This window comes from Salvelinus alpinus, chromosome 2, assembly GCF_045679555.1.
Source record: "Salvelinus alpinus chromosome 2, SLU_Salpinus.1, whole genome shotgun sequence".
NCBI classification, from domain to species: domain Eukaryota; kingdom Metazoa; phylum Chordata; class Actinopteri; order Salmoniformes; family Salmonidae; genus Salvelinus; species Salvelinus alpinus.
In genome coordinates this window covers 111,823,671-111,834,754 of record NC_092087.1, presented here as the reverse complement: position 1 = coordinate 111,834,754, position 11,084 = coordinate 111,823,671, and the positions used below count along the sequence as shown (strand labels likewise).

General features: G+C 40.1%; 2 protein-coding genes across 3 annotated transcripts in view; one reads left to right on the top strand and one right to left on the bottom strand.

The window, feature by feature from the left end:
- The window catches only part of LOC139548585 (zinc finger protein ZFP2-like), a 158,408-nt gene that overhangs the window by 135,662 nt on the left and 11,662 nt on the right, over positions 1-11,084 (top strand). The gene's annotated exons all lie outside the window — the stretch shown is intronic.
- On the bottom strand, positions 1,375-9,725 carry LOC139548630 (zinc finger protein 180-like). 2 transcript variants are annotated; one of them, XM_071358412.1, is made up of 2 exons: positions 8,710-9,710; positions 1,375-4,094 (listed from the first exon to the last, which is right to left on the bottom strand). In XM_071358412.1, exons 1-2 carry the CDS (start codon positions 9,128-9,130, stop codon positions 3,112-3,114), a joined length of 1,404 nt encoding a protein of 467 aa, XP_071214513.1. In that variant the 5' UTR covers positions 9,131-9,710; the 3' UTR covers positions 1,375-3,111. The 2 variants fall into 2 exon arrangements, 1 of the variants encoding a protein (XP_071214513.1); XR_011669741.1 differs by lacking the exon at positions 1,375-4,094 and adding an exon at positions 5,766-7,390 and having other exon boundaries at positions 8,710-9,725.

Genomic DNA, 11,084 nt, shown 5'->3' with positions numbered 1-11,084 from the left:
GTTGAATGGCGAAGTGCGTCTTTCAGGTGATTCTGCCACTGTGACGTATAATCTAGTGGACGGGACGCTTCTTCAACATCTACAGCTAGTCAGACACCTTGGTTCACTAACTTTATGGAAAAAGGTTTATTCAATAAATCTAGCAACTCCTCCCATACTGGGAAAATACAGGAATACACACTCAGAGCCTCCTGACTGGGCCCTGTTTACACCTCCACACAGGAATACACACTCAGAGCCTCCTGACTGGGCCCTGTTTACACCTCCACACAGGAATACACACTCAGAGCCTCCTGACTGGGCCCTGTTTACACCTCCACACAGGAATACACACTCAGAGCCTCCTGACTGGGCCCTGTTTACACCTCCACACAGGAATACACACTCAGAGCCTCCTGACTGGGCCCTGTTTACACCTCCACACAGGAATACACACTCAGAGCCTCCTGACTGGGCCCTGTTTACACCTCCACACAGGAATACACACTCAGAGCCTCCTGTCTGGGCCCTGTTTACACCTCCACACAGGAATACACACTCAGAGCCTCCTGACTGGGCCCTGTTTACACCTCCACACAGGAATACACACTCAGAGCCTCCTGACTGGGCCCTGTTTACACCTCCACACAGGAATACACACTCAGAGCCTCCTGACTGGGCCCTGTTAACACCTCCACACAGGAATACACACTCAGAGCCTCCTGACTGGGCCCTGTTTACACCTCCACACAGGAATACACACTCAGAGCCTCCTGACTGGGCCCTGTTTACACCTCCACACAGGAATACACACTCAGAGCCTCCTGACTGGGCCCTGTTAACACCTCCACACAGGAATACACACTCAGAGCCTCCTGACTGGGCCCTGTTTACACCTCCACACAGGAATACACACTCAGAGCCTCCTGACTGGGCCCTGTTTACACCTCCACACAGGAATACACACTCAGAGCCTCCTGACTGGGCCCTGTTTACACCTCCACACAGGAATACACACTCAGAGCCTCCTGACTGGGCCCTGTTTACACCTCCAAGGTGCCCCCCTCACACAGGAATATACACTCAAAGCCTACGAAGCTTTTCTAAAAACTACACTTTGTGTGGTTCACTCACCTCTTTTTTTAAAACTAGGATTTTAGATTTGGTATCCACTCGGCTCGCTGCCTCTCAGATCAAAGGTGGGTCCATCTGCTCCATTCCCAAAGTGTGGTCTCCCTGAGATCCCAAGTTTGAGGGATCCCTGGTGCACCATTTACCCAGGTCAAGATTCACATCCCCCATCGCCAAATGTGGTGGTTAATTTCAAAAGAGACAAACTTATCACACAAGTCAGAGTTATTCTTAAATCTTTATTCACTTATTAATAAGGGAACAGGTCAATACAACGCACACATATAAAGTGAATCAATTGAGTGCTCTACGATAATGATGGCTGGTCGACAAATCACTGACAGATGATTCATTGAGAGGCACGAGACAAAAGTACAAAGGTCTTTTATAGCCAAGATACACCCCTTTCAACCTACATGACCAACAACAGATGTATAGAACAGGTCACAAGGTTAAGATTTGTATGAAATATACTTATAATTCTCAGCAGACAGTATCTGCTGTAAAAACAGTACTCTTTATGTAGAGACCAGGGTCTGGCCCTGGGGTCATCTCTCCCTGGTACCATATAGAACAGAAACATTAACTCATGCTCTGGAATGCAGTCTCTTTAGGTTTTATCACCCAAAAGACATTGTAAATCTCCTGTCAGAGTTATCTCCCAGAGGCCCATCCTCAGTAGAACACACAGACACAATAGTTCTAAGAACCCTCTATTCTGTTGCATAAAACAACCATTTGATGCAATAAAAGTATTATAACATAATGTTGCAGTTTTGCTCTCAGTGTCCACTGAAAGTTGACTAGTAACAACAACTGGGACATAAAAGTCACCCACCATGAGACCCACTAAATCTGCCCAAGAAGAGGCAAACAAAAGAACTGGTGTTACACATACTGACTAACGAGGTGTCACCAATCAGTGCGCCCTACGTGCTAACGAGCTATACATGTTAACGAGCTATACGTGCTAAAGTCCAACCTCAAAACATAAATGGAAAAACGAAAGCCTGGAACACCTTTCCCCTTAAGACAACAAATAAAACCTATAATTTTTGTTGGACAAGTTTGCTCACCACCAACAGAAAACAACTTCCATTTCACATTATAATCAACTACAATGCTTCACCTTCTACAATATAAACATGGTGTCTACTGGCTGTCAACAATTAAAAACAAGAAAAAACATGTATTTCTAAATAATAATATACAATCGTATTCTTTTTTTCTCCTTTTTCATTCTATAGAATCCTAGAACTCAATAGCTTCTAGAACTGTCGTCTTCCTAAAACTCAATAGCTTCTAGAACTGTCGTCTTCCTAAAACTCAATAGCTTCTAGAACTCTCGTCCCCTTGGAACGAGCCCAAACAAAACTCATCTCCAATACGGAAAACCGTGCAGTCAAAATAAATTGTGATCCATGGCAACGCAATGGCTAAACGCAAAACTATGACTGCCCACCCTTGGAACAATCAAACTCCTGCAATATCCGTAGTAACTTTCCACCTCACTGCGGAGCTTCTCTCTCTTTTCAGGGTTCACTCGATAGGCATGTTGTTGGATCGGGGCCCAGTCCCCAATGTCATGCTCTAGTACATTTGGGTTGGCACATCTGAAAATTAACCCTGATATTCTAAAAGAAGGGCAACAATGTCAATATAATTATACCCGTAAATTGTCAGTTGATTGCATAAATAATTATGATTACTAAAAGTTACATGAATTGTAAATATGAATGATCAAAACCAAATGGACACCACCTTTGTTAATATGTATTGTCAATAATTAACTTGATGGTAAGGCATGGTATAATAAAAAAATTTTTTTTTTTTTTTTGATTACATAGTCTTATTTTCAACAACTTTTCAATTACATTGTGCTAGGTGGGATAGCCTCAATGTCAAAACACAGTTTTAACGTGTCCAAATCAATAACCAATATGCAGAAACAGTTTGGGATAAATTGAAAACCTAAACATAACCAAGAGATCTTTTATCAGATTATCTCTGGTCACAGCTATACATTGGCTCTCCTGTGTGTGTTCTCTTGTGCACTGTCAGATAGCTAGATTGAACAAAACTCTTCCCACATTGATCACAGCTATAAGGTTTATCTCCTGTGTGTGTTCTTTGGTGTAAAGTTAGAGAGCCAGATGTAGTAAAACTCTTCCCACATTGATCACAGCTATAAGGTTTATCTCCTGTGTGTGTTCTTTGGTGTAAAGTTAGAGAGCCAGATGTAGTAAAACTCTTCCCACATTGATCACAGCTATAAGATTTCTCTCCTGTGTGTGTTCTTTGGTGTAAAGTCAGAGAGCCAGATGTAGTAAAACTCTTCCCACATTGATCACAGCTATAAGGTTTCTCTCCTGTGTGTGTTCTCTGGTGCACTGTCAGCTGGCCAGATTGACCAAAACTCTTCCCACATTGATCACAGCTATAAGGTTTCTCTCCCGTGTGTGTTCTTTGGTGTAAAGTTAGAGAGCCAGATGTAGTAAAACTCTTCCCACATTGACCACAGCTATAAGGTTTCTCTCCTGTGTGTGTTCTTTGGTGTAAAGTCAGAGAGCCAGATGCAGTAAAACTCTTCCCACATTGACCACAGCTATAAGGTTTCTCTCCTGTGTGTGTTCTTTGGTGTAAAGTCAGAGAGTCAGATCTAGTAAAACTCTTCCCACATTGATCACAGCTATATGGTTTCTCTCCTGTGTGTGTTCTCTGGTGTGTAGTCAGATGGCTAGATTTAGCAAAACTTATCCCACATTGATCACAGCTATAAGGTTTCTCTCCTGTGTGTGTTCTCTGGTGTATTTTAAGTTCTGATGAAGATTTGCAACATTTCCCACAGTCAGAGCAGCAGTGAGATTTCTTCCCTGTGGATCTCTGCTGGTGTTTCTTGAAGAGGTCTGATCTGGAGAGACTTTTCTCTGCCTCATGATGTTGTCGAGGCTCCCCAGAGGATCCACGATAGTCACGTCTCTCTCCTGTGTGAACAACAAGGTCAGACAGATGGTTCAAGGCCCGCAACAGCAGAAATCCACTGTTTATTTGAGGTAAAAGGTGATGCCCAGAGGTCTGTTAAATTATTTTACAATTGTCTTAAGACAGGCAAACCTAAGCAGGGTGCCAGACGACCTTTGATCTCCAAAAAAGCCCCCTTTATGTGTTTGCTAAAATTGCAGCACGAGGGCGATGCACACGCAATTTGATTGCAGAAACACCTCCCTGCTAATGAGGAAACCACTAGTTATGGATGTAGTATATCTGCTAATGAGGAAACCACTAGTTATGGATGTAGTATATCTGCCTGGAACAAAAATGGTGAGCAAAGATTTTAGTTTTCCACAATGTATTCTGAATATTACAGCACAAGATCAGGAGTGCTACTCAAGGAAACTCACATTAAGCTCTGTGTCTATTCACTAATTCACCACCGTGGGGGAAAACTCAGGGGAGTTCTTATAGGCTGACAGCAAAAATATCCTCCATTTACAGGTTGCTTATGAGTGCATTTCACATTACTATTGGATTATAATTGTAAGGCTCGTTTGAATCTCCTGCTTAATATGTTTGTGTTATTGTCGCAAATCAACTGCTTTATATTTTAAAAACACTTCAACCAGTAAAATGCTCTTTGGCTAGCTTTTCTATTAGCCTGACAATGAGGGTTTGTACCCTAAGTGTTGAACAAACACTACTATAGTAGAGGTCGACCATGATGTAATAATTAGAGGTCGACCGATTATGATTCTTCCACGCCGATACCGATTATTGGAGGACCAAAAAAGCTGATAAAAATCGGACGATTTTATATATATATTTGTAATAATGACAATTACAACAATACTGAATGAACACTTATTTTAACTTAATATAATACATCAATAAAATCCATTTAGTCTCAAATAAATAATGAAACATGTACCATGTGTTTTAAATCATGCAAAAACAAAGTGTTGGAGAAGAAAGTAAAAGTGCAATATGAGCCATGTAAAAAAGCTAACGTTTAAGTTCCTTGCTCAGAACATGAGAACATATGAAAGCTGGTGGTTCCTTTTAACATGAGTCTTCAATATTCCCAGATAAGACGTTTTAGGTTGTGGTTATTATTGGAATTATAGAACTATTTCCCTCTATACCATTTGTATTTCATATATCTTTGACTATTGGATGTTCTTATAGGCACTTTGTTATTGCCAGCCTAATCTTGGGAGTTGATAGGCTTGAAGTCATAAACAGAGCTGTGCTTCAAGCATTGCGAAGAGCTGCTGGCAAACGCAGGAATGTGCTGCTTGAATGAATGTTTGAATGAATGCTTACGAGCCTGCTGCTGCCTACCACCACTCAGTCAGACTGCTCTATCAAATATCAAATCATAGACTTAATTATAATAAACACAGAAATACGAGCCTTAGGTAATATTCAAGTCAATATCGTTCTTCACCGACCCAGGAAGGGGCGGGGCCAAACAGGTGTTGTACCTCGTATCCCTCCTTCAGGGAACAGTAATTATAGTCATAAGGTTATGCTCCCTTTCAGTCGGTCAACTTGAGGTATAACATACTATGGGGAAATACAATCATTCCCCAAAGCCGACTCAAACGGATACTAAATGAAACGGCACCTGGCAGACCACCCAGACCTGACCCCGCAAAATGCGTCAGTTTTGTAAATTTATTCATTGTCTTTTGTTGGAAACACTCCTGTCAATGTTGAGTAAGGACACACACCTGATTACTCATATAGTAGTAGGACTAGTCTACCTGACAACACATATAGAAGTAGGACTAGTCTACCTGGTTACACATATAGAAGTACGACTAGTCTACCTGGTTACACGTATAGAAGTAGGACTAGTCTACCTGGTTACACATATAGTAGTAGGACTAGTCTACCTGGTTACACATTTAGAAGTAGGACTAGTCTACCTGGTTACACATATAGTAGTAGGACTAGTCTACCTGGTTACACATTTAGAAGTAGGACTAGTCTACCTAGTTACACATATAGAAGTAGGACTAGTCTACCTGGTTACACATATAGCAGGAGGACTAGGCTACCTGACAACACATATAGAAGTAGGACTAGTCTACCTGGTTACACATATAGCAGGAGGACTAGTCTACCTGACAACACATATAGAAGTAGGACTAGTCTACCTGACAACACATATAGAAGTAGGACTAGTCTACCTGACAACACATATAGAAGTAGGACTAGTCTACCTGACAACACATATAGAAGTAGGACTAGTCTACCTGGTTACACATATAGAAGTAGGACTAGTCTACCTGGTTACACATATAGAAGTAGGACTAGTCTACCTGACAACACATATAGAAGTAGGACTAGTCTACCTGGTTACACATATAGCAGGAGGACTAGTCTACCTGGTTACACATATAGCAGGAGGACTAGTCTACCTGGTTACACATATAGTAGTAGGACTAGTCTACCTGGTTACACATATAGAAGTAGGACTAGTCTACCCGACAACACATATAGAAGTAGGACTAGTCTACCTGGTTACACATATAGAAGTAGGACTAGTCTACCTGTCCTGAGCACAAATGTAGATCTATAAATGTGCCCATTTGGGGATGTCTGATAGTATTTCTGATTGTCTTAACGCTGAACCACTAATGAGTTGTGGAGCTTCTCAAAGCAAATTGTTTTTTCACCTCTAACAGCAAGTAAACAAAGTCTAATCAAAATCAATTGCAAATGAGAATAACTCCTCAAAGTATTTGAAAAATATTTCCAGCTCTATTCCTTTCGATAACCACTCGGCACGAAAGGGAACATTTTGATTACTTCTTATCCCTTTCACAAATAGCCTACAGCTGTGTCAGTCGAGAACTCACAGGCACGGGAAACTGAGGGCCCAGAATATTTTATACAATGTTTCAAGTCTGTTTTAGACAGGCCATGCGATTTATAGGACATTTATTTGCAATGCTTTTATTTGTAGGCTATTTTTACATAGTTGGCAATGGCAATAAAAGTTACTTTTAGATTTGTATAATTTTCATTTAGATAGAATGTAGATTAATCACAGACAATGATTTTGAGATACTATTATAAATTAAATTAAACTGTTCCAGTAAAATGAACATATGAAAATCATAACTGGCACCAGATCAGTATAAATGGTAAGATACATGTGTACTCCAAATGTAGGTTGCTGACTGCTTGTGTAGCCGATTACCAGCAACGTCAGAATGTATGAAGGCCGGCAGGAGGAGGTGGATCGGGAAGAGTTTATTCTCTTCTGGATGGGCTGTATTGATGTAATGGCATGAAAATAAATTGGGTGAATATTATACAATGACTTATCAACAGCTCTAACAATTTGACCCTACAGGAAATCTTCACTGGCAATTCTAGAATATACTATATATCCTAGTAACCTGGTTAAACTATCATTATGACATCACGGATGAATTCTAGAATATACTATATATCCCAGAAACCTGGTTAAACTATCATTATGACATCACGGATGAATTCTAGAATATACTATATATCCCAGAAACCTGGTTAAACTATCATTATGACATCATGGATGAATTCTAGAATATACTATATATCCTAGAAACCTGGTTAAACTATCATTATGACATCACGGATGAATTCTAGAATATACTATATATCCCAGAAACCTGGTTAAACTATCATTATGACATCATGGATGAATTCTAGAATATACTATATATCCTAGAAACCTGGTTAAACTATCATTATGACATCACGGATGAATTCTAGAATATACTATATATCCCAGAAACCTGGTTAAACTATCATTATGACATCATGGATGAATTCTAGAATATACTATATAGCCTAGAAACCTGGTTAAACTATCATTATGACATCATGCATGGCCAGTCCTTGTATTCATAGTGTAGTGAATTCGTGGGGAAGCCCTGAGCTGAACTCCAACCTGGGTCCAGTGACTGTCAAGCCAACACCTTATAACTGTTACGCCAAGATGTCTGAACTTCTTGACGAGGTCGCTAGGTAATGAGTTAGGGTTGCTACAATAGCTTTCTCTATGAATTTGAGAGTGGTTACATTTCTCCAGCCCCATCCCTCAGCTGTTTACCAAACCAAGTCTCTTGGCAGCCATTTTGTTGCTGTTTAAATACTAGGTTGACCCTTTAAAAAAGCCACACATCAATCAACCAACCTGCAGTTGAAACAATAACAAGACTCTCATTTCACCACTGTTTTGGTAATAAGATGATGATGGGGCTGGAGACATTTAACTACTCTCAAATTCATAGACAGACCTATGGATGAAAGGACTGACCATCCATGATATCAACATTATAGTTTTAACCATGTTGAGGCTATACAGTGTTGATTTACATTGTTTCTAAACATTGGAGTAAAAAAAACTTCTTTGGGGTTCTGATGGGGTACAACAGTTGAACTAAGCTCATGAGGCATGTGTTATATTCTTCAATAATCAATGGCTATAAATAAATAATTTTAAAGTCAAAATATGGATGTAGCAATTGCCGATTTCCCCTTTAACACCAAACATCAGTTCAACAACTGCAGAGTTTGTACCTCTGTTTTTAAGACAGTACTTACCAGTGGTAATCACGGCCCGGTTTCTCAAAACCATCTTATGGCTAAGTTCATCTTTAGAACCACTGCATGCCTTAAATTGCGTTTGGGAAATCGGGCCCAGATATCCAGTTTCCTCCTCCTCTTCTTCCGATGAGACCGTAATACCCCCCTCCTCCGCTTTCACTTCAAAAACTGCATCCTCCTCTTCTTTCACTGTAACGTCTTCCTCTTTCATTCTGAACGCCTCTTCTTTCACTGTAACGTCTTCCTCTTCTTTCACTGAAACGTCTTTCTCTTCTTCTTTCAGGGTAACAACCTCACCCTCTACTTGTTTTTGTATTGTAACATCCTTCTCTTCCTCCTCCTCTTTGATGAGAGCTTCTTTCTCCGGCCAACAGACCGTCTCTTCTTCAGCAGGAAGAGAGTAATTTAGTGAACTCATGGTCGGAGATGTTAGCTAGCTAGGCTAATGCTAACTTAACCAGCCCGCTAGCTGAATAATAACAACAGCACCGTAAATATGAAATTAAATAGGATAACTAACCAACTAGACGACAGACAAGGGTTTAAAATACAGTGGCTAATATACACTAAAGCGTCTAAAGAGCTTTATGGGTTCGGCTACTTTGGCTAGCAAGCTACCGAGGTGGCGGACTAACTGTTGCTGCTGCTGAAAGAAACGTTCCGTCCACTAGATTATACGTCACACTAACAGCATTGCGTTCCGTCCACTAGATTATACGTCACACTAACAGCATTGCCTTAAAATCGCACACCGCCATCTGCTGACTGGAGTGGGTAACGCTCAGTCTGAACCTCTGACTGCGATGGAGATGTGCGACTTTAAGACAATGACGCTAGTGTGACGTAAAATATATATTTTAATGTTCAGACAAAAAGTTAGTGTAGGAAGCATGAGTTTTTACTCACCAGTGTAACAATACAGTGTGGTTAAAGACTTAGTAACTTAGTTGTGTTCACGATCTGGTTCCCTATAAGCACAACCAGTTATGTTTTTGAATTATCACATATGTATTAATTTATTTCGGGATTCTGGGTAATCCACAGCAGATTTATGGAGAATTGCTGTGGGTGAGTTCAAAATTGAATAGTCCCGGGATAGAAATATATAAAGTTGACATTACATCATAAAATCCACCTTTTAAATCATACATTAGCAATTTATGTTTTCGTAACTACTGTTGTTGGTTTGGTGTCAAATAAGCCTCTCTTTATATGTTATTTGCCAAATCTCAGTTTTCCATGTGGGTTTTATGCTAAAGTTCCCTCTTTCAAGTTGGTATCTAACTGGAAAACGCATCTTCTTTAGGAGTGCTATTTTTACCCTGTCGACTACTGATCATTCATCCACACTGTGTGTCTCATCAATGCAGGTAATTTAGGACAAATGTATAAAGTATATGTTTTATAAACTCATGAACACCAGCCAGTTTATTTGCCCGGTTTTGTTAGTTTAGGTGTATTATACTTCCTCGCCTGTAGAGGGGGACATGGAGTCATTTTCCAGGTTCATTTGATATATTTTGATACTAAAATGGATGACAGTTTATTCTGATGATGTGAACATGAGACACATGGAAACAATTGATTAATTTATAATAGTAAATTAGGAATTAGTAGGAATTGTTAAATCCACTATACGATCACAATAACTTTGATAGACATTTCAATCGTTTTTTTGTTAGTATATTATAGGGCAGATTAATGTAGAATTGCTGTGGGAGTGCTATTTATATCCCGTCACTACTGATCATTCATCCATACTGTGTGTGTCCCATCATTGCAGCTTTGGAAATAAATGAACTATCCATCCATTGCTCCTTCCTGTGTTGACTCACTGACTTGAGAGACCAGGAAGGTCACACTAGCTCGATAGGTTGATATCTAGCTCAAGCTTCACCTCATGCTTTTCATGAACTGTGTGGTTGTGTTATCTAGTGGGAACCCGTTAGCACGGTAGGCTCTGGTGCCTTCTTGCCGTGGGCTCAAAATGACAGAGGAAATCAACCTGCTTGCTCCTTTTTGTTTTGTCAACTTTTCGATATGGATGTTATGTTTGATACCGGAGGTATCATTGAATTGAATTGAATCATTGCATTGAAAGCAGTAAACTTTTTTTGTGTTGATGCCTGTATCACTTTATCAGCAGCACGTCATCAATGACGTCTGGAGATTAATTTCATCGAACAACCACCTGATTGGTTTGGTATTGGGCTGGTTCGACACTGCAAGCGACTGACTGATCTACAAATCACCTTACATCATAAATAAATACTCATTATTATTTATAAATCAGTCAGCCAGTCACAATTTACCCACAATGCAGCATGGATTTGACGCTCTCAAACACGGCCAGTGGTTTAGTAAATGACCTA